Below are 25,194 nucleotides of genomic sequence, written 5' to 3'. Positions count from 1 at the left end.
AGTCAACACTGAATTATCACTCAGTGCTAAATTCTAAACTTAAGAGCGGTGGGTATCAGCATATGACTAAGGAGAATGTAGGCTTGTAAAAAAATTGAGCCATGCATGAAGTTTAACTTTTTTACTAATTATATTGAACTCATGACCAAATTGATGGTAGTTTTTCCCATTTTTCTTTTTATTTAAATCAAGTGAGTTAAAGATAATGCTGAGAATTTTACATATTTGGTGGGTTTAAAACCAAGATTGCTTCTTTTTCTGTTTCAAGACATCTTGAAAGAAACTAATCTCAAGGGATCTGAGAGTGGGCATTTTTTGAAATTACATGCAGAAAGTAAGGCCTTTTCCTCAGGAAGGGATCTAGAGTTTTTATCAGTTTCTCATAGGTATCAGTGACCTTAATGGGTTATGAATCATTACTCTAAGAAGAAAGCACATAAAATATTCTTTTTTCTAAAAGAGACTTTAGAAATAAAGCGCAGAAAATAAAAATTGAAATGACAAAACCTATAAATTATGGTTAGATTTAAGTAGAAACTGACACAAAAATTCAAAGCTTTAAGTCATTATAAACTTAACACATCTAAACTCATCTTTTCTAAAAGGACCCTCCCTTCTGATTTGTTACGTATATATCAGTTGCAGAAAATTTGGAAGATAAAATAAAAAATACCTCCTAACTCATCATCTAGAGCTAACTGAACTAGGTACTTAAGGGCATTTTGTTCAGCTTAATTTTTTTTTATGCAACTTTAAAACCGTCTTACTTTGAATTCACATCTCATTTTATTCTTGGAGAATAAAGAATACTAATGAATGAAGAAACAGGTACCTATGAAACTGACCGGTTTGAAGTTACATGTGCGTGGTTGTTGGTGGAGAGAACACTAGAACAAACTCCTGTCCCCGCTTTGCTGTGTATATCCATTGTACTTGGTCATCTCATTGTCGAAAAGTTAAATTGAAGAAATCTAGTAGAATGTTAGCTGTATTTGTCTCCTTTTGGGTAATTTTGTTTGATTAACTTTTGAAAAATTAAGTTTTGATATTTACATTGATTTTTGTATCTATTCCTAATAACTTTTCTAATGGACTCATAAAATGTAAAGAACATGGATTATTTCATCAGTATCTTCTGATGATGTAAGTTTCCTAGGTATAATAGAATTGAGAAAAAGAAATATGCTACCATATTGTCTGAATTTTATAGTATATTTCATTTAAGAGTATTTTGCCACCACCATGAAAAAAAAAGTACTGTTAATACAGATACATTAAAATTTTTGATGTGTTCCCCTTCCCACCAAATTGCAGAAAGCGTAACAATGTAGATCCTTTCAAGAATGTTTTTATTGTTTAATATAACCTTAGCAGTTTTAGACTATTTAAGAAGATACCTTGAAAAAAAAAAGATTATTGCTTTCTTTAGTAAGAAGACTTCTTTTGTTACATATAATCCATGCCTGAACTTAATATTATTCTATTTTCTTAATTTTAGAGATTAAAAAACCCAGGCACCCACCAAACCAGTGGATCTTTAACAAAGAAGCTTTGCAAAAAAAAAAAAGAAGTCATACTATATTTGAGTGATGATCCCTGCAGCATATGGCATAAGGCTTGGTTGCAGAGGAGGTGCTCAATAAATGGTGAATTGAATTGAAACAAAGGTTTTCTTGGATTCTTAAGGAAGTTCTAGGGTATGATGGACTAACAGTGATTTCTAAGGATCATGTGTTTACTCATGTATATTCCAAAATCTTTGGGTTTTATAATTTCTTAAAATAAAAAAATTTTTACTTTGCCCTTGATTAACCTAGATACTAATACTAATGTAAAACCCTTTTCCTTTTTTTCTCTTTTAAGATCTTTTGTTTTCACTTTTTTGTTTAGGATATTGGGTAAAAGGAAAGAGAATGATAAATTTTTAAAAATGAGTTTAATGTCAATATTTTCTGCCTATTTCAACTTTGTACTTAAATTGAAAATTAGCAAAACCTTAGTGATTGTAGTTTTATTTCCCTTTTTAATTTTTTTAAAGCTGTTAATTGGAGTTTCTATCACTTGCTTCTAACAAGCTTTTTTCCCTTATAAAGGTGTTTTGGTTGTTTTTTTTGTCAGTTGCATTTAAGGAGAATATTAAAAATATGGAGTTCCTCTCATATTCCCCCATTTTCTTGGAAAGTCCCCCCATTTGTTAGGAAGTCTCCTTTTTCCAGGTGTAGTTACCAAAGTATTTTAAGCAATTGCCTCTTTTGACTGCATATTTTAATATGTCTATAGTGTCCAAAAAGTTATATCTAAGTAGTAAAATAGAAAAAAATCTGTTCAATTTTGGTACAAATAATGATCTCCTATTTATCTTCTGTAACACAATAGTTCTTAGAATCATTTTTGTATTTTCTGCTGCATGGGCTTTGTGATCTCTAATGGGATTATTTAAGCCCTAAGTATTAGAGAGACTGTCAATAACTCTGGCCAAGCGCTTGATCCTGGGTATTTACACTAGTGAGGCCTTTAGATAGAGAGTTCCTCAAGTCATAATTTCTCCTAGAGACACTGCTTGTCTCCTGCTTGTCTCTCTTCAAAAAGGACTTCGGCACGGGCTGCATTTCAAATTATCTTTCCCTTAAAAAAAATTTTTTTTTTAGTTTAGAAATAGCAAATCCAGTCTTAAACTATTCTCCAAGATGTCCTCATTTTTGTTCTTGAGAAAATTATTGATAACTTTAAAACTGAACATGCTTGATTTGGAATACTGACGTTGATCACTTGTATTATCTTTGGTTGAATCTACTGTTCTTTTGATGTATAAAAGAGCTGTCTTGTTAGGAAGTCTCCTTTTTCCAGGTGTAGTCAAAGTAAGACATACTGAGAATGCTAACTTTAGTACTAGTTTTTTAACAATCTTAGGAACATTCAGGCATCTATGCTAATGTATAGTCCTTGAATATTTGCAAAATTACTTATCTAAAACACAGAAACTGTTAGTGTTCTGTAGATTTAATAGTATTTACTATGTGCAGGAATTGTACCGAATCAGATCTTTGTAGACAGTATCCCATTTATTGCGCATACTTACCCTGTCTCCAAAGCCCTCTGAATGGTTACATTTAGCTACACTGTCTTTCAGTGAGATAGGCTGTTAATACCAAATTGAATGAATTTAACCTAGTGGAATCTTACCTTGGTAATACTTTCTCTTGAAAATTTTAGAATTGGTATTTTTTGATGCGTCATGGAAGTTGTTCAATGCTAGGCAGAGTGTTAAACCTTTTATATTTCATTCTCTTGAACCTGTGAGATAGTTAGGCATTATTTCCAGTTTTACCATTCAAAATACTAAGACTAGGGTTAATTAATATATGTTAAGTGGTGGAGCTGGGATTCACCTTCTGGTCTGACTTCAAAGCCATCTTTCTTTCTGGTGTGTAGCCCTGTGCATAAAGTTCTTTTTTTTAACTATTTTATTCATACAGAAATTTATCAAGAAGGATGATTTTGGGTCTTAAATACATTTTAAGTTTATAAAAAGTGATTTGGGGGAAAGTTTTTTTTTAAAAAGCTGTTGAACACTAGAAATTGAAAAGGCTTGTTTGAAAGAATAGAGATTAGAAGATCTAGGTTAAATTCATTGCTTACCTCTCCTTGATAGAGGAGATCTGGTTTCCATCTTCCTTCTACTTTCTCATTTGTAAGAGGATGATGTTGATAAGTGACATTTACTGCAGGAATAGTTTTACGATGGGTAACATAATGTATATGTGAAACTTCTTGATATTCTTAAAGACTAAATGAGATAATTTTTATTAATTATGCTACTGTTACTTTAGAGGAGCTAAGGGGTAAACTGAAACCAATTGCATGACTTTATAAGGCAATAATTTTTATTATCTGGAGAGCGATTGTCTGTGTTGCAGTTTATCCTGATTTCAATTTGACAATATCTACATGTTCTTTTAAGTTACTTGCTGAATTGGTGAGATTTTGTTCTTGTTTTATTAAATTGACAACACCCTTCTGCTTTAAAAAATTTCAGTGCTCTGGTTTTGCCTGCAGCTTACACACCCTAGCAGGGAACCCTTAGGAAACCTAATCTCCAGAGGTTTGTAAACAGCCATGTTAGTGTAGGGCTATTCATTTCCAGCAGGTGTAAGAAGCGGGTAGGGTTCATAGAGTGGAAACATATAACCATCTCTGCTTCTACAGATTACATTTTTTGGTTGTTTGGAATTAATTTATTGGGTAGCTGTTTTGATATAACATGAAACAGACTCCAAAGACAGATCAAAATGCTTTTTGTATTGCCTCTACTTAATTTCTTTAGTCCCTGGTTTATTCTCTCTCACCTTAATCACATTAGTATAAATAACTGAAGGGTTGATGATTACATTTTTCAGCCTGAAGTTTTCTGAGGAGGACTGAAGCATCTGCTCAGATTTCTGTTCATTATTTCTACTTCACAGCCAGTGTTTATTCACTCAAAAGCTTTATTAAATTTCTTCTTCCTTCATCTTGAGTCCCTGTTTCCCTCCAAACATCAGGCCCATCTTCACCATCTCCCTTAATTTCTGACTTTTATTTAGTTCAGATGATCTTCTGTCTTAGAAACGAATTCTCAAGGTGTGAGAGTTCTAATTCTGAAAGCCAAAAACCCTGAGAGTCTTAGTTCTTTGATAAATGTATGGTGGAATGAATAAGGCCATTGCTAAATTTTGTAAAAATGAGTTTAAAATAAAAAAATACTTTAATATTTAAATTGCTAAAATTAGGTTTTTGGTTAGCTTGTCTTACTATACATAGCCACTGGAAGAATTGTTAAGTTTTGTTTTCATTTAGTATTTGGTATTTTCTTGTCAACAGGAAGAAGGTAGATAATGACTATAATGCCCTTCAAGAAAGACTCAGTACCTTGCCTGATAAGTTGTCCTATAATATCATGGTATGTTTGGTCGTGTTTCTTTAAAGTAGTATGTTGTTTCTTGTAAAGATACTATGTAAAGTACAATGATGTGTCCTTACTGTATGTGTATTGATTCACAAATCAGCAAGCTCATGGACTGTATCAGAGGTAACTGTCAGAGCAAAGGTTTGTTTTATTTGGTTTGTTTTATTTTATAATAATACACTAAGCATAGTAATAGTTGATATTTACTTGTTTTCCTTTTTTCAGATTTATATTATCACATTATGACATAAATGGCATAAATGTTAGCACAAAATTTGACACATTTGGTATGCAAATTTACTGTTAGAAAATTGTAATTAAGACAGAAATATGGCATTTAGTTGATCCCTGTTAGCCAGAGTAGGAATAGGCCATGATGTTGTATAATTCACAGAATTAAACCCTAGAACATTGATTTGTATATAAAAATATACTGCTAATTTTGTTTGAATGATCTTCATATCGACATAGTGTGATGTATTTGTGTGCCCTGGATTAGATTCTTTCATGCAAGAGTATTCTTTTTCATGAAGACTTTGTTGTTAATTACACTAGCCCAAGTATTCTGTAAGTTGTGTAGTCTCATTAAAGCTGTTTGTTGATTTCTGCTATGTAAAAATGGCTATTTTATTAGAAATACTTTCCATTTTTTTTAATCAAAGGTATTCTTTGTTAATACTTCTTCCCTACCTTGCTTTCATTTAAATTTATGAATGAACAAAGTATAAACATCCAGAGATTCTAAAATCTTTGAAAACTGTATGTAAATGTGCTTATTTTCTTCTCCTGTTTTAAAGTTGATTTAGTAACAAAACAATTTTCTATAGGTTTTCTAGTAAAACTTTAATATAATGTTAGATTTCTGTGAATTTGATGTTTTATTTTTCTTAGTATATAGATAAAAGACCTCAACACAGAGCTTTTAATGCTAAGTGTTTCACAAAACATTTTTTAGTGTTTAAATTTTTTTTCCTTCCTCTCCTCCTTCCTCTCCTTTTATCTCTCTTTTTTTAAACAATAGGTACCATTTGGCCCCTTTGCCTTCATGCCAGGAAAACTTGTCCATACTAACGAAGTCACTGTTTTACTTGGGGACAATTGGTTTGCAAAGTGCTCAGCAAAGCAGGCTGTGGGCTTAGTGGAGCATCGGAAAGAGCGTATGTACCAATTACAGATGATGGCTATTTGTTACTAAAAGTTATCTTCCATAATTTATTAGTTCAGGCTTTTTGTGATTCTGTTGAAATTTAGGTAATTTAAGTAGAACCAACATTTCAGAATGTGAGTTGGTGAATGGAATATCTGGGTTGGAAGTACCACCCATATTGGCATGTGTTCAGAAATTACAAAATGTAAAAGTCATTACATATAATGTTGGGAAGACATAAGAATTGGAATTATTTCATATTTTGTAATTGGTTTGTTTTCAGTGCTTTCATAGACTTGCTCTTGCTTTTTTATTTATTTATTTGTTTGTTTGTTTATTTTTGGTATCAATCTACAATTACATGAAAGATACTATGTTTACTAGGCTCCCCCCTTCACCAAGTCCCCCCCACGACTTGCTTTTGCTTTTGATAACGTTAGTACACAGAAGAAATTTATTTTCTACTTATTTGAACTAAGAGAAATACCTATTTACAAAAGTAGAAACAGTTCTTAAGCATGTGTTGTGGTTTGGAAGAAGTCATAATTTTCATCTAATAAGGCTAGGTGTGGAGGGGTGCTACCTAAAATGGTTCCCTTATAGTTGCTAACTAGTTTCAGGTTTCACCCTCACTTTAGTGAGGTGGTTCTTTAAGTTGTGTTTATCTAGGATATTGTTTGTTGGCGTATACATATCTACACATATACTGTGCAGTTGGATGGATTGGCTTGGGTTTTAACTTGAGTTCATTTTAAAACTCAGCTTACTTAATATCTAATCTATATTCTTATTTCTATCATTGCGTACTTAAATTGATAGTATACTATCACCCCTCCCTTTTCAACCTTCTAGTTAAATGTATGTTTGAGATTTTCTTTTGGTATCCTGTATAAATGAAGTCATATAGATAGAAAACAGCTGAGTTTTCTAAATTTGAAATTTCACCAATATATATGAGTGGGTACTACTAGTTAGAGAACTCATTTGCTCACTGAAAATCTGGGATCTGTATTTGGAGAGACTAATTGCAAATCAACTCCTGTAAGTTTGTAATTGAAACATACTTAGATATTTTGTGATACTACATTAAAATAGAGGAAAGAGAATGGGCATAATCTTTTCGTAAAGGCTTTTCTTAATGAGGAAGTCTATTTACTGGAGTAGCTCTGCTGATAGAAATCAATTTGTAATCTTGGAGTTTGTTCACTTTCATTATCATATGGGTATTTCTCTAAAGAAAGTTTTAGAATCAATTATGACAATATAAAATGGGAGGATACTTTTAATAGAAGGGAATACAGCTCTAGAACAGAAAAGTGTATTTTGGTAGAGCACTTTCCAATGTTAAATATGTTTTGGGAAATGACCATTTTTGATATCTAAAATGATTTTCAGAATACTTAATATAAATTGTTTGAGAACCTATTGCGATAGATTCTAAAAAGTTGTCTTATTCACACAGTTTTATGATAACTTATAACTGAAGAAAATGTTTAATAGACATTTTGCTGTATTTAATATTTATCAAGAAAAAACTTTTTCTTAAGGCAGAAGAACAGTCAAACCTTAAACAGTTACATATACAGTCATCTGCCTTAACAGTTGACAGGGTAATGAGGGGAGGTGGAGGGAGATTATTGCATGTTAAAATATAGGACAAAATGGATTTAACACAACAATAACAAAAACAAAAGGTTTTAGAGGACATGGCTCTGAGGAAGATTTCTTAAGAGTTCCCTACCCTTATATTCACATCTTTCTTGCTTTTTTGCTATTTAATACAAATATGACCAGCTTTTAAAAGTCATTTTTAATTTTTAAAATTATCAGAGTGCAGTTGACTTTTAATTTGTTCTACTGTTCTAGGAGTTATAGCACATGTAAAGATTTGTTTAACCAGTGTCATAATCAGTCCACAGGTTAGAATACAGGATAAACCACAGTCAGGACACAGGATCTCACCAAAAACTTGCTCATGCTTCCCTTTTGCACCCTACCTGTTCCCCTAAAATCTGACAGCCACTGATCTGTCTCTCACTATTGATTTTGCCTTTTCCAGAATATCATATAAATTGAATCATGTACTTTGTAATCTGTTGAGACTGCTTTCACTTAACAAAATGCCACATCCAAGTTGTTCTGTGTGTTGGAAGTTCATTCCTTTTTTTTTTTATCGTTACATGTTTTTTTAACTTTTTATTTATTTTGTTATCAATAATCTACAATTACATGAAGAACATTATGTTTACTAGGCTCTCCCCTACCCCAAGTCCCTCCAACAAACCCCATTACAGTCACTGTCCATCAGCATAGCAAGATGTTGTAGAATCACCACTTGTCTTCTCTGTGTTGCATAGCCCACCCCTTTCCCCCAACCCCCACATGATACATGCTAATCATAATACCCCCTTTCTTCTTCCCTGCCCTTATCCCTCCCTACCTTCCCATTCTCCTCAGTCTCTTTCCCTTTGGTAACTGTTAGTCCGTTCTTGGGTTCTGTGATTCTGCTGCCGTTTTGTTCCTTCAGTTTTTCCATTGTTCTTATACTCCACAGATGAGTGATATCATTTGGTATTTGTCTTTCTCCGCCTGGCTTATTTCACTGAGCATAATACCCTCTAGCTCCATCCATGTTGTTGCAAATTGTAGGATTTGTTTTCTTCTTATGGCTGAATAATATTGTATTGTGTATATGTACCACATCTTCTTTATCCATTCATCTACTGATGGACACTTATTGGCTTCCATTTATTGGCTATTGTAAATAGTGCTGCGATAAACATAGGGGTGCATCTGTCTTCTTCAAACTGGAGTGCTGCATTCTTAGGGTAAATTCCTAGAAGTGGAATTCCTGGGTCAATGGTAAGTCTATTTTGAGCTATTTGAGGAACCTCCATACTGCTTTCCACAATGGTTGAACTAATTTACATTCCCACCAGCAGTGGAGGAGGGTTCCCCTTTCTCCGCAACCTTGCCAACATTTGTTGTTGTTTGTCTTTTGGATGGTAGCCATCCTTACTGGTGTGAAGTGATATCTCATTGTGGTTTTAATTTGCATTTCTCTGATAACTAGCGATGTGGAGCATCTTTTCATGTGTCTGTTGGCCATCTGAATTTCTTCTTTGGAGAACTGTTCAGCTCCTCTGCCCATTTTTTAATTGGATTATTTGCTTTTTCTTTGTTGAGGTGCGTGAGCTCTTTATATATTTTGGATGTCAAGCCTTTATCGGATTTGTCATTTACGAATATATTCTCCCATACTGTAGGGTACCTTTTTGTTCTATTGATGGTGTCCTTTGCTGTACAGAAGCTTTTCAGCTTGATATAGTCCCACTTGTTCATTTTTGCTTTTGTTTTCCTTGCCCGGGGAGATATGTTCATGAAGAAGTCACTCATGTTTATGTCCAAGAGATTTTTGCCTATGTTTTTTTCTAAGAGTTTTATGGTTTCATGACTTACATTCAGGTCTTTGATCCATTTTGAATTTACTTTTGTGTATGGGGTAAGACAGTGATCCAGTTTCATTCTCTTACATGTAGCTGTCCAGTTTTGCCAGCACCATCTGTTGAAGAGACTGTCATTTCCCCATTGTATGTCCATGGCTCCTTTATCGTATATTAATTGGCCATATATGTTTGGGTTAATGTTTGGAGTCTCTATTCTGTTCCATTGGTCTGTGGCTCTGTTCTTGTGCCAGTACCAAATTGTCTTGATTACTGTGGCTTTGTAGTAGAGCTTGAAGTTGGGGAGTGAGATCCCCCCCACTTTATTCTTCCTTCTCAGGATTGCTTTAGCTATTCAGGGTCTTTGGTGTTTCCATATGAATTTTTGAACTATTTGTTCCAGTTCACTGAAGAATGCTGTTGGTATTTTGATAGGGATTGCATCAAATCTGTATATTGCTTTGGGCAGGATGGTCATTCTGACTATATTAATTCTTCCTAGCCAGGAGCATGGGATGAGTTTCCATTTGTTAGTGTCCTCTTTAATTTCTTTTGAGAGTGTTTTGTAGTTTTCAGGGTATAGGTCTTTCACTTCTTTGGTTAGGTTTATTCCTAGGTATTTTATTCTTTTTGATGCAATTGTGAATGGAATTGTTTTCCTGATTTCTCTTTCTATTGGTTTATTGTTAGTGTATAGGAAAGCTACAGATTTCTGTGTGTTAATTTTGTATCCTGCAATTTTGCTGTATTCTGATATCAGTTCTAGTAGTTTTGGAGTGGAGTCTTTAGGGTTTTTCATGTACAATATCATGTCATCTGCAAATAGTGACAGTTTAACTTCTTTACCAATCTGGATTCCTTGTATTTCTTTGTTGTGTCTAATTGCCATGGCTAAGATCTCCAGTACTATGTTAAATAACAGTGGGGAGAGTGGGCATCCCTGTCTTGTTCCCGATCTCAGAGGAAAAGCTTTCAGCTTCTTGGTGTTCAGTATGATGTTGGCTGTGGGTTTATCATATATGGCCTTTATTATGTTGAGGTGCTTGCCCTCTATACCCATTTTGCTGAGAGTTTTTATCATGAATGGATGTTGAATTTTGTCGAATAATTTTTCAGCATCTATGGAGATGATCATGTGGTTTTTGTCTTTTTGTTTATGTGGTGGATGATGTTGATGGATTTTCGAATGTTGTACAATCCTTGCATCCCTGGGATGAATCCCACTTGGTCGTGGTGTATGATCCTTTTGATATATTTTTGAATTCGGTTTGCTAATATTTTACTGAGTATTTTTGCATCTACGTTCATCCAGGGATATTGGTTTGTAATTTTCTTTTTTGGTGGGGTCTTTGCCTGGTTTTGGTATTAGGGTGATGCTGGCTTCATAGAATGAGTTTGGGAGTATTCCCTCCTCTTCTATTTTTTGGAAAACTTTAAGGAGAATGGGTGTTATATCTTCTCTGTATGTCTGATAAAATTCTGAGGTAAATCCACCTGGCCCGGGAGTTTTTTTCTTGGGTAGTTTTTTGATTAACTCTTCAATTTATTTGCTGTTAATTGGTTTTTTTAGATTTTGTGTTTCTTCCTTGGTCAGTCTTGGAAGGTTGTATTTTTCTAGGAAGTTGTCCATTTCTTCTAGGTTTTCCAGCTTCTTAGCATATAGGTTTTCATAGTAGTCTCTAATAATGCTTTGTATTTCTGTTGGGTCTGTCGTGATGTTTCCTTTTTTGTTTCTGATTCTGTTGATGTGTATTGATTCTCTTTTTTCTCTTAATAAGTCTGGCTAGGGGCTTATCTATTTTGTTTATTTTCTCAAAGAACCATGTCTTGGTTTCATTGATTTCTTTCTATTGTTTTATTCTTCTCAATTTTGTTTATTTCTTCCCTGATCTTTATTATGTCCCTCCTTCTGCTGACTTTAGGCCTCATTTGTTCTTCTTTTTCCAATTTCGATAATTGTGATGTTAGACTATTCATTTGGGTTTGTTCTTCCTTCTTAAATATGCCTGGATTTCTATATACTTTCCTCCTAAGACTGCTTTCACTGTGTCCCACAGAAGTTGGGGCTTTGTGTTGTTGTCATTTATTTCCATATATTGCTGGATCTCCATTTTAATTTGGTCGTTGCTCCATTGACTATTTAGAAGCGTGTTGTTAAGTCTCCATGTGTTTGTGAGCCTTTTTGCTTTCTTGGTACAATTTGTTTCTAGTTTTATACCTTTGTGGTCTGAAAAGTTGGTTGGTAGGATTTCAATCTTTTGGAATTTACTGAGGCTCTTTTTGTGGCCTACTATGTGGTCTATTCTGGAGAATGTTCCATGTGCACTTGCGAAGAATGTGTATCCTGTTGCTTTTGGGTGTAGACTTCTATAGATATCTAGTAGGTCCATCTGTTCTAGTGTGTTGTTCAGTGCCTCTGTGTCCTTACTTATTTTCTGTCTGTTGGATCTGTCCTTTGGAGTGAATGGTGTGTTGGAGTCTCCTAAAATGAATGCATTGCATTCTATTTCCTCCTTTAGTTCTGTTAGTATTTGTTTCACATATGCTGGTGCTCCTGTGTTGGGAGTATATATATTTATAATGGTTATATCCTCTTGTTGGACTGAGCCCTTTATCATTATGTAATGTCCTGCTTTATCTCTTGTTACTTTCTTTGTTTTGAAGTCTATTTTGTCTGATACTAGTACTGCAACACCTGCTTTTTTCTGCCTATTGTGTGCATGAAATATCTTTTTCCATCCCTTGTCTTTAGTCTGTGCATGTCTTTGGGTTTGAGGTGAGTCTCTTGTAAGCAGCATATAGATGGGTCTTGTTTTTTTATCCATTCAGTGACTCTGTGTCTTTTGATTGGTGCATTCAGTCCATTTACATTTAGGGTGATTATTGATAGGTATGTACTTATTGCCATTTCAGGTTTTAGATTCATGGTTACCAAACGTTCCAGGTTACTTAACTTACTATCTCAGAGTCTAACTTAACTCACTTAGTATGCTGTTACAAACACAATCTAAAGGTTCTTTTCTATTTCTCCTCCTTTTACTTCCTCCTTCATTCCTTATATATTAGGTATCAGATTCTATACTTTTTGTCTATCCCTTGATTGACTTTGGAGATAGTCAGTTTAATTTTGCATTTGTCTCCCAATCAGCTGCTCCACCCTCCCTACCATGGTTTTACTACCTCTGGTGACAGACAGCCGTCCAACCCTAGGAACACTTCCATCTATAGCAGTCCCTCCAAAATAGACTGCAGAGATGGTTTGTGGGAGGTAAACTCTCTCAGCTTTTGCTTTTCTGGAAATTGTTTAATCCCTCCTTCAAATTTAAATGATAATCTTGCCAGGTAAAGTAGTCTTGGTTCCAGGCCCTTCTGCTTCATTGCATTAAATACATCATGCCACTCCCTTCTGGCCTGTAAAGTTTCTGCTGAGAAGTCTGATGTTAGCCTGATGGACTTTCCTTTGTATGTGATCTTATTTCTGCCTCTGGCTACTTTTAGCAGTCTGTCCTTATCCTTGATCTTTCCCATTTTAATTACTATGTGTCTTGGTGTTGTCTTCCTTGGGTCCCTTGTGTTGGGAGATCTGTGGATCTCCATGGCCTGAGAGACTATCTCCTTCCCCAGATTGGGGAAGTTTTCAGCAACTACCTCCTCAAAGACACTTTCTATCCCTTTCTCTCTCTTCTTCTTCTTCTGGTTCCCCTATAATGCGAATATTGTTCCGCTTGGATTGGTCACATAGTTCTCTCAATATTCTTTCATTTTTAAGAGATCCTTTTTTCTCTGTGCCTCAGCTTCTTTGTATTCCTCTTCTCTAGTTTCTATTTCATTTATTGTCTCCTCCACCATATCCAACCTGCTTTTAATACCCTCCACCGTGTTCTTCAATGATTGGATCTCCGACCTAAATTCATTCCTGAGTTCTTGGATGTCTTTCCATACCTCCATTAGAATGTTGATGATTTTTATTTTGAACTCCCTTTCAGGAAGAGTCACGAGGTCCATATCATTTAAATCTTTCTCAGGAGTTGTATTAATAATTTTACTCTGGACAAGGTTCCTTTGGCATTTCATGTTTGTATATGGCGCCCTCTAGTGTCCAGAAGCTCTATTATGGAGCTGCTCAGCCCCTGAAGCAATGTCGGGGGTCGCAGGGGAGCGTTACTGGTGCCTGTGGGGAGGAAAGAGCTGTTCCCCACCTCCCGGCTGCTGTGTCTGTCTCCACTGCCTGAGCCAGTGGGCCGGTCACCTAGGTATAAGTTTTTGTCCCAGAGCAGCCAGATATGGATCCCTGCTTTCCACAAGCGGCCGGATTCCCAGTCTCCCCAGGAACTCTGCCTGCATTAACTTTCCAACCCAGTAGTCATGCGAGTCTCATGAAAGCACCATGAAATGTAGCTTTGTGCTCCCAGAGCAGATCTCCGGAGCTAGGTATTCAGCAGTCCCAAGCCTTCCACTCCCTCCCTGCTCCGTTTCTCTTCCTCCCGCCGGCGAGCTGGAGTGGGGGAGGGGCTCGGATCCCGCGGTCTGGTACGTTACCCAATTCAGTGAGGTCTCCTCTTTTCTCCAGGTGTGTGCAGTCTGATGCTATCCTCTTTCTTGTTGCTCTCTCAGGATTAGTTGCGCCAATTAAATTTTCTAATTGTATCCAGTTTTAGGAGGAAGCCTCTGTCTCTCCTCTCATGCCGCCATCTTTAATCCCATCAGAAGGTCTTCTCATTCCTTTTTAGTGCAGAATATTGTTTTATTTTATATGCATGTACCACAGTTTTCTGTCCACCCATTGGAGGATGTATGGGTTTCTTCCCTTTTTTGGCCATTATGAGCAGAACTATAAGCCTTTCTGTACACGTTTTTGTGTGACCTTCAGTTGCATTGCTGTTGGTAAACACCTATAAGTGGGATTGCTCAGTCATGTGGTCAAATGCTGGTAAGGATGCAAAGCCACTAGGACTCCCATACACTGCTGGGGTTGGGGGGATGTACGGCCACTTTAGAAAAGAGCTTGGCAGTTCCTTAAAAATTGGACATTCTACTTTATGAATTTCACTATTCTAGATACCTCATATAAATAGAATCATACAATATTTGTCTCTTAATGACTGGCTCATTTCACTATGTTTTCAAGGTTCACCTGCACTGTAGCATGTATCAGAATTTCCTTTTTAAGCTGATTAAATCTTGAACTAAATCTCACTCATACAAAAATTAACTCACAGTAGGTCACAGATTTAAGAGTGTAATATTCAATGTAAACATTTTAGAAGAAAATATAGGAGAATTTCTTCGTGAACTGAGGTTAGGTAGGGTTCTCAGATATTAAACATGTAAGAAAAAAGTGACAAACTTCAAAATAAAAACAGGTTCTGGAAAGATTGTAGACAAGATGTGGACTGGAAGAAATATTTGCAAAGCACATATTCAGCAAAGGACTTATGTCAAGAATATATAAGGAACTCTCAAGACTCTAGAGTAAGAAAAAATACAACCAAATTTTTAAAAATGGTCAAAAGACTTCAATTAACCTTTTTAAGGCTGATTAATATTCTACTGTATGTATATACAACATTTTGTTTATCAGTTCATATGTTGATGGACACATGGGTTGTTAGTACCTTTTGGCTAGTGTGCATATTGCTGCTATGAACATTGGTATAAAAATATTTGTTCAGTTCCCTGCTTTCAGTTCTTTTGGGTATATACTCAGAAGTGGAATTGTGAGATTGTATTATAAATTTTTTTTCTGAGAAATCACCATATTGTCTTCCACAGTGGTTGTACCATTTTATGATAGTACCAGCAATGTACAAAGGATTCAGTTTTCCTGCATCCTTGCCAACACTTGTTATTTACTTTTATTTATTTATTTTTATAATGACCATCCTAACAAATTTGAAGTGGTATATCTTCATAGTTTTGTTTTGTATTTCTCTAATGACTAAGGATATTGAGCATCTTTTCATGTGCTTATTGGCCATTTGTAGAAAAGGTCTGGAGGAATGTCAAATTCAGTCCTTTGCCCATTTTTAAATTGGATTGTCTTTTTGTTGTTGTAGGAGTTCTTTATGCATTCTGGATATTAATCCCTTATCAGATATGTGATTTGCAAATACTTCCTCCCATTCTGTGCATGGCCTTTTCACTCTGTTGGTAATGTCCTTTGATGCACAAAAGTTTTAAATTTGACAATGCCCAGTGTCTATGTTTTCTTTTGTTGCTTGCACTTTTGGTGTCATATCTAAGAAATCATTGCGAAATCTAATGTCATAAGCTTTTTCCTCTCAGTTTTTCCTAAGAATTTCATGGTTTTAGATCTTCATTTGGGTCTTTCATCCTTTAAAGTTAATATAAGGTGAGGGCCTATCTTAATTCTTTTGCATGTGGTATCACATCTTTCCAACACTGTTAAAAAGACTGTACCTCATTGAATGGTTTTGGTACTGATGTAGGATATAATTTAAAAAAAATTTTTTTTTAATTTTGTTATCATTAATCTACAGATACATGAAGAACATTATGTTTACTAGGCTCTCCCCTATCCCAAGTCCCCCCACAAACCCCATTACAGTCACTGTCCATCAGCATAGTAAGATGTAGAATCACTACTTGTCTTCTCTGTGTTGCAAAGCCCTCCCCTTTCCCCCACCCCCCACATTATACATGCTAATTATAATACCCCCTTTCTTCTTCCCCACCCTTATCCCTCCCTACCCTCCCATTCTCCCTAGTCTCTTTCCCTTTGGTAACTGTTAGTCCATTCTTGGGTTCTGTGATTCTGTTGCTGTTTTGTTCCTTCAGTTTTTCTTTTGTTCTTATACTCCACAGATGAGTGATATCATTTGGTATTTGTCTTTCTCCGCTTGGCTTATTTCACTGAGCATAATACCCTCTAGCTCCATCCATGTTGTTGCAAATGGTAGGATTTGTTTTCTTCTTATGGCTGAATAATATTCCATTGTGTATATGTACCACATCTTCTTTATTGATGTAGGATATAATTTGAACATATGTGGGAGGATTTATTTTGGACTTTCTATTCTATTTTATGGTCTATATGTCTGTCTCAATGCCAGTATCTCAGTGTTTTGATTACCTGCAGCCTTGTAGTAAGTTTGGAGATCAGGAAGTATGAGACCTCCCAACTTCGATAAGTTTTGCTATTTGGGTTCTCTTGAGATTACATATGAATTTTGGGATTGGTTTTTCTGATTATGCAAAAAATATTGGGATTTTGATAAGGATTACACTGAGTTTGTATATCACTTTGGTTAATATCTTTACAATATTAAGCCCTCCAGTCCATGAACACAGGATATCTTGATGTCTTTCCATTTATTTGTGTCTTAATTTTTTGCAGCAACACTCTGTAGTTTCAGTGTGTAAGTCTGATGCTCCATGGCTGCATTTATTACTAAATATTCTTTTTGATGCTATTATAAATGAAATTATATTCTTAATTTCCTTTTGGATTGTTCATTGCTCCTGTATAGAAATGAAACTGATTTTTGAGCATTGATTTTGTATCCTGAGACCTTGCTGAATTTGTTCTTTAGCTGTTTGTGTGTGTGTGTGTGTGTGTGTGTGTGTAAGTAATGTTTAGGGTTTTCTACATATAAGATCATATTATCTGCCAATAGAGATAATTTTATTTCTCTTCCAAGTTGGATACTTTTTATTTCTTTTTCTTGCTTAAATGTTCTGACTAGAACTTCTAGTACTGTGTTCTTGTATGGTGATAGTAGACCGCCTCATCTTGTTCCTGATCTTAGGGGAAAAACTTAGTCTTTGACCATTGAGTAGGATGTCCATTTGGGTTTTTCATAGTTGGCTTTTATCATGTTTAGGAAATACGTAGTTTATTGTTTTTATATCATGAAGTAGTGTTGTTTGTGAAAGGCTTTCTCTGCATCAATTGAGATAATCATTTGGTTTTCTTAAATCCCTTTCATTCTGTTAACGTAGTTATTAACATTGATTGATTTTTGAATATGGTAAACCACTGGGATTATCCAGAATGTAGTATAATCCTTTTAATATGCTGCTGCTTTTTGTTTGCTTGCATTTTTTTCCAGTTCTGTTGAGATATAGTTGACATACATCACTGTATGAGTTTCAGGTATACAGCATAAAGGTTTTACTTACATATATTGTGAAGTGATTACCATAATAAGTTTAGTTAACATACGTCACCTTATTTAGATACAATAAAAAGGAAAAAAAGGGAAAAATTTATCCTTGTAATGGAAACTCTCAGGATTTACTCTCAGTAACTTTTCATATATATATCATACAACAGTGGTAACTATAGTTATGTGTGTTGTATATTACGTATTTATTAAATATATACATACTATTAAATAGAATGCTTATTTTTTTAAATTGGAAGTTTGTACCTTTGCCTTCCTCCAATTCCCTTCTCCCCATTCCCTGTTTGCTAGCATTTTGTTGAGGATTTTGCATGTATATTCATAAGAGGTATTAACCTATAGTTTTATTTTTCTTTGATGTCTTTTGCTGGCCTCAGAGAATATGTTCCTTCCTCTTCAATATTTTGAAAGTTTGAGAATTGGTATTCTTGAGTGTTTAGTAGAAATCATCCTGGGCTTTTCATTTTTGGGAAGTTTTTGATTAGTGATTCAATCTCCTTACTTGTTATAGGTCTGCTCAGATTTTCTGCTCCTTCTTGCATTAGTTTTAGTAGTGCATGTTTCTAGGAATTTGTCCAATTTGTTGACATTCAGTTATCCATAGTATTCCCTTAACGGTTTGTTTATTTACATAAAATCAGTAGAATTGTCTCCTTTTATTTCTGATTTTAGTAATTTGAGTCTCTTTTTCTTAGTCTGGGTACTAAAGACATCAATTCTGTTGGTGTTTTCAAAGAACCAATTTTTAGTTTTGTTGATTTTTCTGTATTTTTCTATTCTTTAATCTCCACTCTAATTTTTGTTATTCCTTCCTTCTGCCAGCTTAAGGTTTAGTTTACTCTTCTTTTTTCAAATTCCTTAAAGCATACTGTTAGGTTATAATTTGAGATATTTCTTCTTTTATAATTAAGGTATTTAGACATATAAATTTCTTTCTTAGCAGTGCTTTCACTGTATCTTGAAAGTTTTGGTATGTTCTATTTTCATTTTCATTGGTCTCAAGGTGTTTTCTGATTTCCTTTGTGATTTCTTCTTTAACCCATTCATTAATTCAGTGATTTGTTAAATTTCCACATATTTGTGAATTTTCTACTTTTTGTTCTGTTAGCGATTTCTAGCCTCAGTTCATTGTGATGGGAAAAAATACCTTGTGTGGTTCCAGTCTTGTTAAAATTGTTAAGACTTCTTTTGTATCCTATCATATGGCCTTTTTTGGAGACTGTCCCATGTTTCCCTTAGAAGAACGTATATTCTGCTCCTATTAGGTAGAGTTTTCCAAATATGTTTGTTAGGTCCAGTTGGTCTGTAGTCTTGCTCAAGTTCTCTATTTCCTTATTGCTTTTCTTTCTCGTGGTTCTGCCATTTATTGCAAGTGGGGTATTGACTTATCCAACTCTTACTGGAGGACTATTTCTCCCTTGAATTCTGTCAGTTTTTGCCCATATCCTGTTGTTGGGTATGTATATGTTTATAATTGTTACATCTTCATGATAGATTGAACCTTTATCACTGTAAAATACCCTTTGTTTCTTGTAACCTTTTTTTTCTCATATGAGTATAGCTACTCTAGTTCTCTTTTGGTTACTATTTGCATGGAGTACCTTTTCCATCCTTTCATTTTCAACTTATTTGTGTCCTTAGATCTAAAGTGAGTCTCTTGTTGACAACATATGTTTTTTTTAATCCATTCTGCCAGTTTATGTCTTCTATTGGGTAGCACAGTCCATTTACATTTATAGTAATTACTTATCGGCAGGACTTAATTTTGCCACTTTGTTTTTTGTATGTCTTATATTTTTTGTCTCTCATTACCTTCCATTACTGTCTTTCTTCGTGTTTAGCTGATTTTTTGTCATAAAATGTTTTGATTCCCTTCTCACTTCCTTTACTATATTTCATAGGTATCTGGTTACCATGGAGATTATGTACAACATCATAAGGTTATTAATAATTTTATACTGATACCAATTTGACTTCAATCATATATTAAAATCTATACCTGTACAGGTGTCACCCTCCTTTATATTACTGATGTCACAAATTTTATCTTTATACAGCGTGTACCTATTAACGTAGATTTGTAATGATTTACTTTTATGCATTTCTCTTTTACATTCTGTAGCAAACACAAAGTGGAATTACAACCATACTGAAAATAACACTGGATTTTATTTTTGCCTATGTTTATCTTTATTGGAGATATTTTTAATCTTCATATAGTCTTGAGTTATTTCCTAATGACCTTTCATTTCAACTTGAAGAATTCCTTTTAGCATTTCTTTTAGGGCAGGTCTAATGATAAGGAACTCCTTCAGCATTTGTTTATCTGGAATTTCCTTAATTTCTCCCTCATTTTTGAAGAACAGTTGCTGAATACAGGATTCTCAGATGACATTTTTTTCTCAGCACTTAAAATTTTTCAACCCACTACCTTCTGGCTTTCAGTGTTTCTGTTGGGAAATATGTTTATATTCTCATTGAGGATTCCTTATATGTGATGGGTTGCTTTTCTCTTGTTTTGAAGATTTTCTCTTTTCAGAAGTTTGATGTGTCTTGGTGTTGGTCTCTTTGGGTTTATTCTACTTGGAGTTAGTTGAGCTTTTTGGATTTGTAGTTGTCTTTTCTCAAATTTGGGAACTTTTGGCTGTTATTTCTTTCAGTAATCTCTGCCAGTTTCTCCTTTTTTTCCTTCTGAGACTTCTTTAGTGTGTATATTGGCCCACTTCATAGTATCCCATAAGTCCCTTAGGCTCAGTTCACTTTTCTTCATTCTTTTTTCTTTCTGCTCCTTAGACTTGATAATTCCAGATGTTCAGTTTTCAGGTTCACTAATTGTTTCTACTGCTTGCTCAAACATGGCTATTGAACTCCTCTAGTGAAATTTTCAATTAAGTATTTTTCTGTTCCAGAATTTCTGTTTGGTTCATTTAAAAAATTTTTATCTCTGTTGGTATTCTCATTTTGTTCCTACATTGGTTTCCTTATTTCCCTTACTTCTTTGTGTGCTTGCCTTTAGGTCTTTGAACATATTGAAGATAGTTATCTTAAAGTCTTTGTCTAATACATCTTATGGTTGTGATTCTTCAGGGCACTTCTGGAGACTGATTTTGGTCTTTTGAATGGGCCACATTTCCCTGTTTATTTTATTTTTGCCTTTCAATTTTTTGGTGAATATTGGGCACTTAAAAAACTCACCTTCCCTAGTCTTTGCAGACTGGTGAGGAGGACTTTCAGTGATAATCTGGGCTTGCCCTGAGCCTTTTTGTCAGCCCAAGGTGAAAGATTATTACCGTGTGTCATGTGTTTTCTGAGCATATGTCTTTTCTGGGCCTGTGTGTGGATTTTAAGTATCTCATAAACATGGCTGCTTTTGAATATCTTAATTTCCCAAAGGTTCTCACCTCAGCTTCTCTTTGCAATCTCAGATTGTATGTTATATGGCTCTGCCCCTAATCTCTTTCCCCATGTGTGTCTGTAGCCCCATGCAGCTTTCACGAGCAGTGCTGGCTAATCCCCATGGCCCCTGATCTGGTTTATGTGAGACAAATACCAGTTTCTCAGGCAGCCCTCAGGCTAGTTAAAATATTACAAATAAGGTTGGGTCTGTTGTCTGTGGTTCAAGGGATGGAATCGGGATCTGGGCTGCCACCTTCTCCAAACCAAAGCTGCTCCACACTGGGGAGGGTGGGGGGAAAGGTGAGTAAAACGCCATGAAATTTCCTGCCATTTTGACTGGCTTTTTCTTGCTGTTTGCTTGATTGCTGTATATGTTCGACTGTTTTCCAGAGCTCTTAAAAGGTATTTTAGTTAGTGTCTGATTTTTGATGTTTTTGTTAGGGGAAACATGGGCTTGAAGCTTTTTAGTCTGTAATTTTGCTCCTTACAGTTGTTTTAAAGGAAGGTTTTTTTTTCCTTGGAGCATAGGGAATTTCTGAGCATGTTTGTAGAAAGTGTAGTGGATGATTTAATGATTCAAGAGAAAGAAGAAATGAGACAAGATTCTGGAAGTGATGAGATTAAAATAATAGAAAATATAGTTTTGGGAATTATCAATGAAAAAGATAATGAGACCTGGATAGGTTAAGAATATTTGGGTTAGAGAAGTTAAAGATTCAAATCTTCACAGTAATAATGTTAAGTTTGTTTGTTGAGAAGCAGAAGAAGTAACAGGCTTGAAAAATGTGTGGTGTATGTATTGTGGAAAATGTGATTTGGCCATCAACAAGGTTTTATGATATCCTGAGGCAATATGTGTGCTCTTGGGTATCTTCAGTGAGGCATATCTTATTATTTTGTTACATTTTGTTGCAAAGTGGAAATTTATGATTTTGGGTTTATTTGGTTAATAAACATATATAGCTTTGAAACATCATATACCTTCTTAAAACATAAAACAAGAAAGTAACAGAGTCCTGCTCAATCCCTCTTGGCTCTCAGTTCCAATAACCTAGAGGTAATTGCTTTCATGCTTTTGGCTAATCTTTTGCTCTCTTCTTTTAATCCATATTTCTCAAGCAATTTGCATATTGTTTTCTTTATGTTTTTCACTTTTATGTAATCTCTATTAGCTACCTATCTATAATTAAAGGGGAGCATTTAGATCATTCTTCTCTGTTCCTAGTCCCTCAATCTTTTTAGTACTGTTCCATTGCAATGTTTGTTAAATTAGTGTTCATGCCTAGATATAATTCCATTTCCATTCTTGTGTAGTCTTTCATTGGAAAGGCTTTTTTTTGTTTGTTTGTTGCATAATGGCATGTATCTATCCTTTATTCAGTCAAAACTTTTCATTTTTTTTCTTAGAGACCTCTGTACTGGAGTTCTTTATAGTCTTGCTTCAATGTGGACTGGCTCCCATCTTGAAAAAAGGACAGTGATCTTCCTGGTGTCCTCCTTTATCATAATACCATGTTTTTGCTTCATACCTGTTTCCTGGTTCCTATGACATCTCCTTTCAGGTTTTACTAATTTTGTTGGAGTATAGCCTTTAGTACTTTTCTGGGAACATATGTGGGAGATAAATTTTTTAAAATTTTGCCTATCATTCTGCTTTTTTGTAACTAAATTGTTGAGAATTCTAGGATTGAAACATTTTTTCCCTCAAACTGTGAAGATTTTATCCTATTACTTTCTGTCTTATGTGTTGCTAATTAAAAAATCTGGTGCCATTCTCTTTCCTTTCTAGGTAACTTGATTTTTCTCTTTAGAAGCTTCAGGTTATCATCTTTATTCACCCTGATCTGAAATGCCACAGTGATATACCTTGTGGATATTTATACATTAATTTGCTGGGTATTTTTGGTTCCTTTCAGTGTAGAGATTCTTGTCCTACAGTTCTGGGAAAGTTTTAATTCTTCTTTGAAAATTTCCTTCTGTTCTCTGTATTTTTAACTTTTGTATTTTATGTTATAATTTTTGAAATCATGGATTGATTTTGTTTTATTTTTTAAATTTCTGTATATTTTAATTCCTAGGAGCACTGTTTTTGTTTTTGTGTGTTGGTCTTTGAATATTTCCATGATATATATTATACTGTTCTTGTTTCATGAATACAGTATCTTTTTTTAGGACTTTAGATTTTCCTTTTAACGTTTTCTTCATGCATTGCTTCCATTTTCTCCATGATCCTTTTTTCCCCTTTTTCTCCCTCGCTTTTTCCCTCCTCTTTCTTTCTCTTCTCCCTTCCCTTCCTCTTTTCCTTTTTTTTTTTTTTTCTTTCTTTCTGGCATTAATAGTGAAGACTTTCTACAAATATTTGGTAATTATTGGCTACCCATTCATACTTAAGAGTTAAACACTGTTAAGAAACTGTGCATACTTGGGCACAGTTTGTTGACTAGTAGGCTTTTCTTTGGGTAGTTAAGTGGCAAGCTGATTTTGTTTCATTAAGGAATCTACAAAATTCAGTTTTTGGTTAATTATTCTATCAAAGAATTTTCTAAACTTTATATAGTATTTAGGGTACCAGATTGGCTGTCTCAGGCTTCAGTATGTGTACTGTTTTCACTAAGACATTTCCTGTTCTCTTTGTTCTTCACTCCTTATCACAATCCATTCTAGGCTGTGACTCTTTAGTCAAGAAAGGAGAAACTACCTGGCTGTGTTTTGTGAGGATGGGTTATTCTGTTCAAATTTTCATCCAGATCTTTGTTTACCTCTTCATTCAGAAAATTTCCAAGAGTACAATCTTTTCCAGGTCCTGCAGCCCAAACTGATCTGCTGCAGCTTTCCCCTACTACAGTTAGTTTTCAACTTTTTCTGTTGTGTAAAGTCAGTTACCTCTTAGCCAGCTTCCAAAACTTGGTTGACATCCCTTGTCTTCTATATTCCTTTTCTCCTTTCCTGAAAAAGAAATTCTTAGTTGGTATTTTAATGAAGAATGGGGAAAAAGTAAATATTAAATATGATCTCTGTGATAAGCAGAAGTACAAACCTTTGAACTTTAAGAATATTTGGGTTAGAGAAGTTAGATCGTGTATCAAGGTTTATGAACGTTTCCACCAGGGGGCATGTCCTATTGAAACTGTTGAAAGAATACTGAAAAATTTCAGCACACAAATAGAGAAAGATTGAGAATGTAGTAGTTACAAAGGATTCAGAAGAGACTTGTCTTTACAGTCTTGATCTTATTCAGTATATATAAATATATGGCCAAGTAAAAAGACTGCTTTTGTGAATGATATTTGTAACTTTGATTAAGGCTTTGCAAATAATTTTTATTACATCTATAACTCTACTCCTTTCAACTATGTATAACTCCACAAGTTGTTAACTAAATATTTCTAAATATTTATTCCTACTTAGTGAACAGTATATCATTTATCTTTAAGTGAAAATGGTTCTGCTTAAGTTTTTAAGAGCTTTTAGATTTAATTTTCTAGTTTAAGCATGGTCTTTAGAATTTACACTTTTAATTTGCTTTCATTCATCCTTTTTATAGCTAGTGCAAAGGACTTCAGCCAGTTCTGAACAAATAATCTTATCCATTTTGCATTAGTAAGGATTTTAAAATACGGCATTATTCTTGCTGCAGAAACAATATGCAGCCTGGTTTTGTCAGCTAAACAGATAATAACTATAACAAGTTCTGTACTTCTGAAATCTGATAAAATTAACTTCTAATTTTAAGTTAAAATGATCATTGTTTGAAAATTTTGGGGGGGGCTTTTGTTTTTCTTTCCTCCAAATTATTCATATCTTTCTCCAATTTTCATTGTTTTCATTTTTACATTTTTTTTGTATATATGGAGTACAAGTATTCCCTGCCTTTCTCAAGTTCATGTTATGTCACTGTGCTTTTATGAAACACCTACATTAGATAAGTACTTGTTTCTGCTAGCCAAAAAAAATCTGAGGATTTTTGCTTTTATGAAAAAAGGTGATAATAGTGTTCAGCATTTGTTTTGCAGCAAGCTGTTAAAGAGGCAGTTTATACCCTGAGCAGAGCACCTAGAGTGGTGCCACCAGGCTCCTTCCCTGGGAACTACATTCAGCATCAGCATCTTGGCTTCA

General features: G+C 34.6%; 1 protein-coding gene across 3 annotated transcripts in view; it reads left to right on the top strand.

Annotated features, from left to right (window-relative positions):
• URI1 (URI1 prefoldin like chaperone) overlaps nt 1–25,194 on the top strand; it is a 96,325-nt gene that overhangs the window by 56,839 nt on the left and 14,292 nt on the right. For 2 of the 3 annotated variants that reach the window (XM_036929828.2, XM_057493219.1), the window contains 2 exons: nt 4,861–4,939; nt 5,967–6,102. In XM_036929828.2, coding sequence (XP_036785723.2) covers nt 4,861–4,939; nt 5,967–6,102 — 215 coding nt within the window. The remainder of the gene's footprint in view (nt 1–4,860; nt 4,940–5,966; nt 6,103–25,194) is intronic. The other variant, XM_036929829.2, reaches the window with a different exon arrangement.

This window comes from Manis pentadactyla, chromosome 15, assembly GCF_030020395.1.
Source record: "Manis pentadactyla isolate mManPen7 chromosome 15, mManPen7.hap1, whole genome shotgun sequence".
Taxonomy (NCBI): Eukaryota; Metazoa; Chordata; class Mammalia; order Pholidota; family Manidae; genus Manis; species Manis pentadactyla.
Note: the sequence above shows the minus strand (reverse complement) of the source record. Positions and strands in the feature narration are given on the sequence as shown.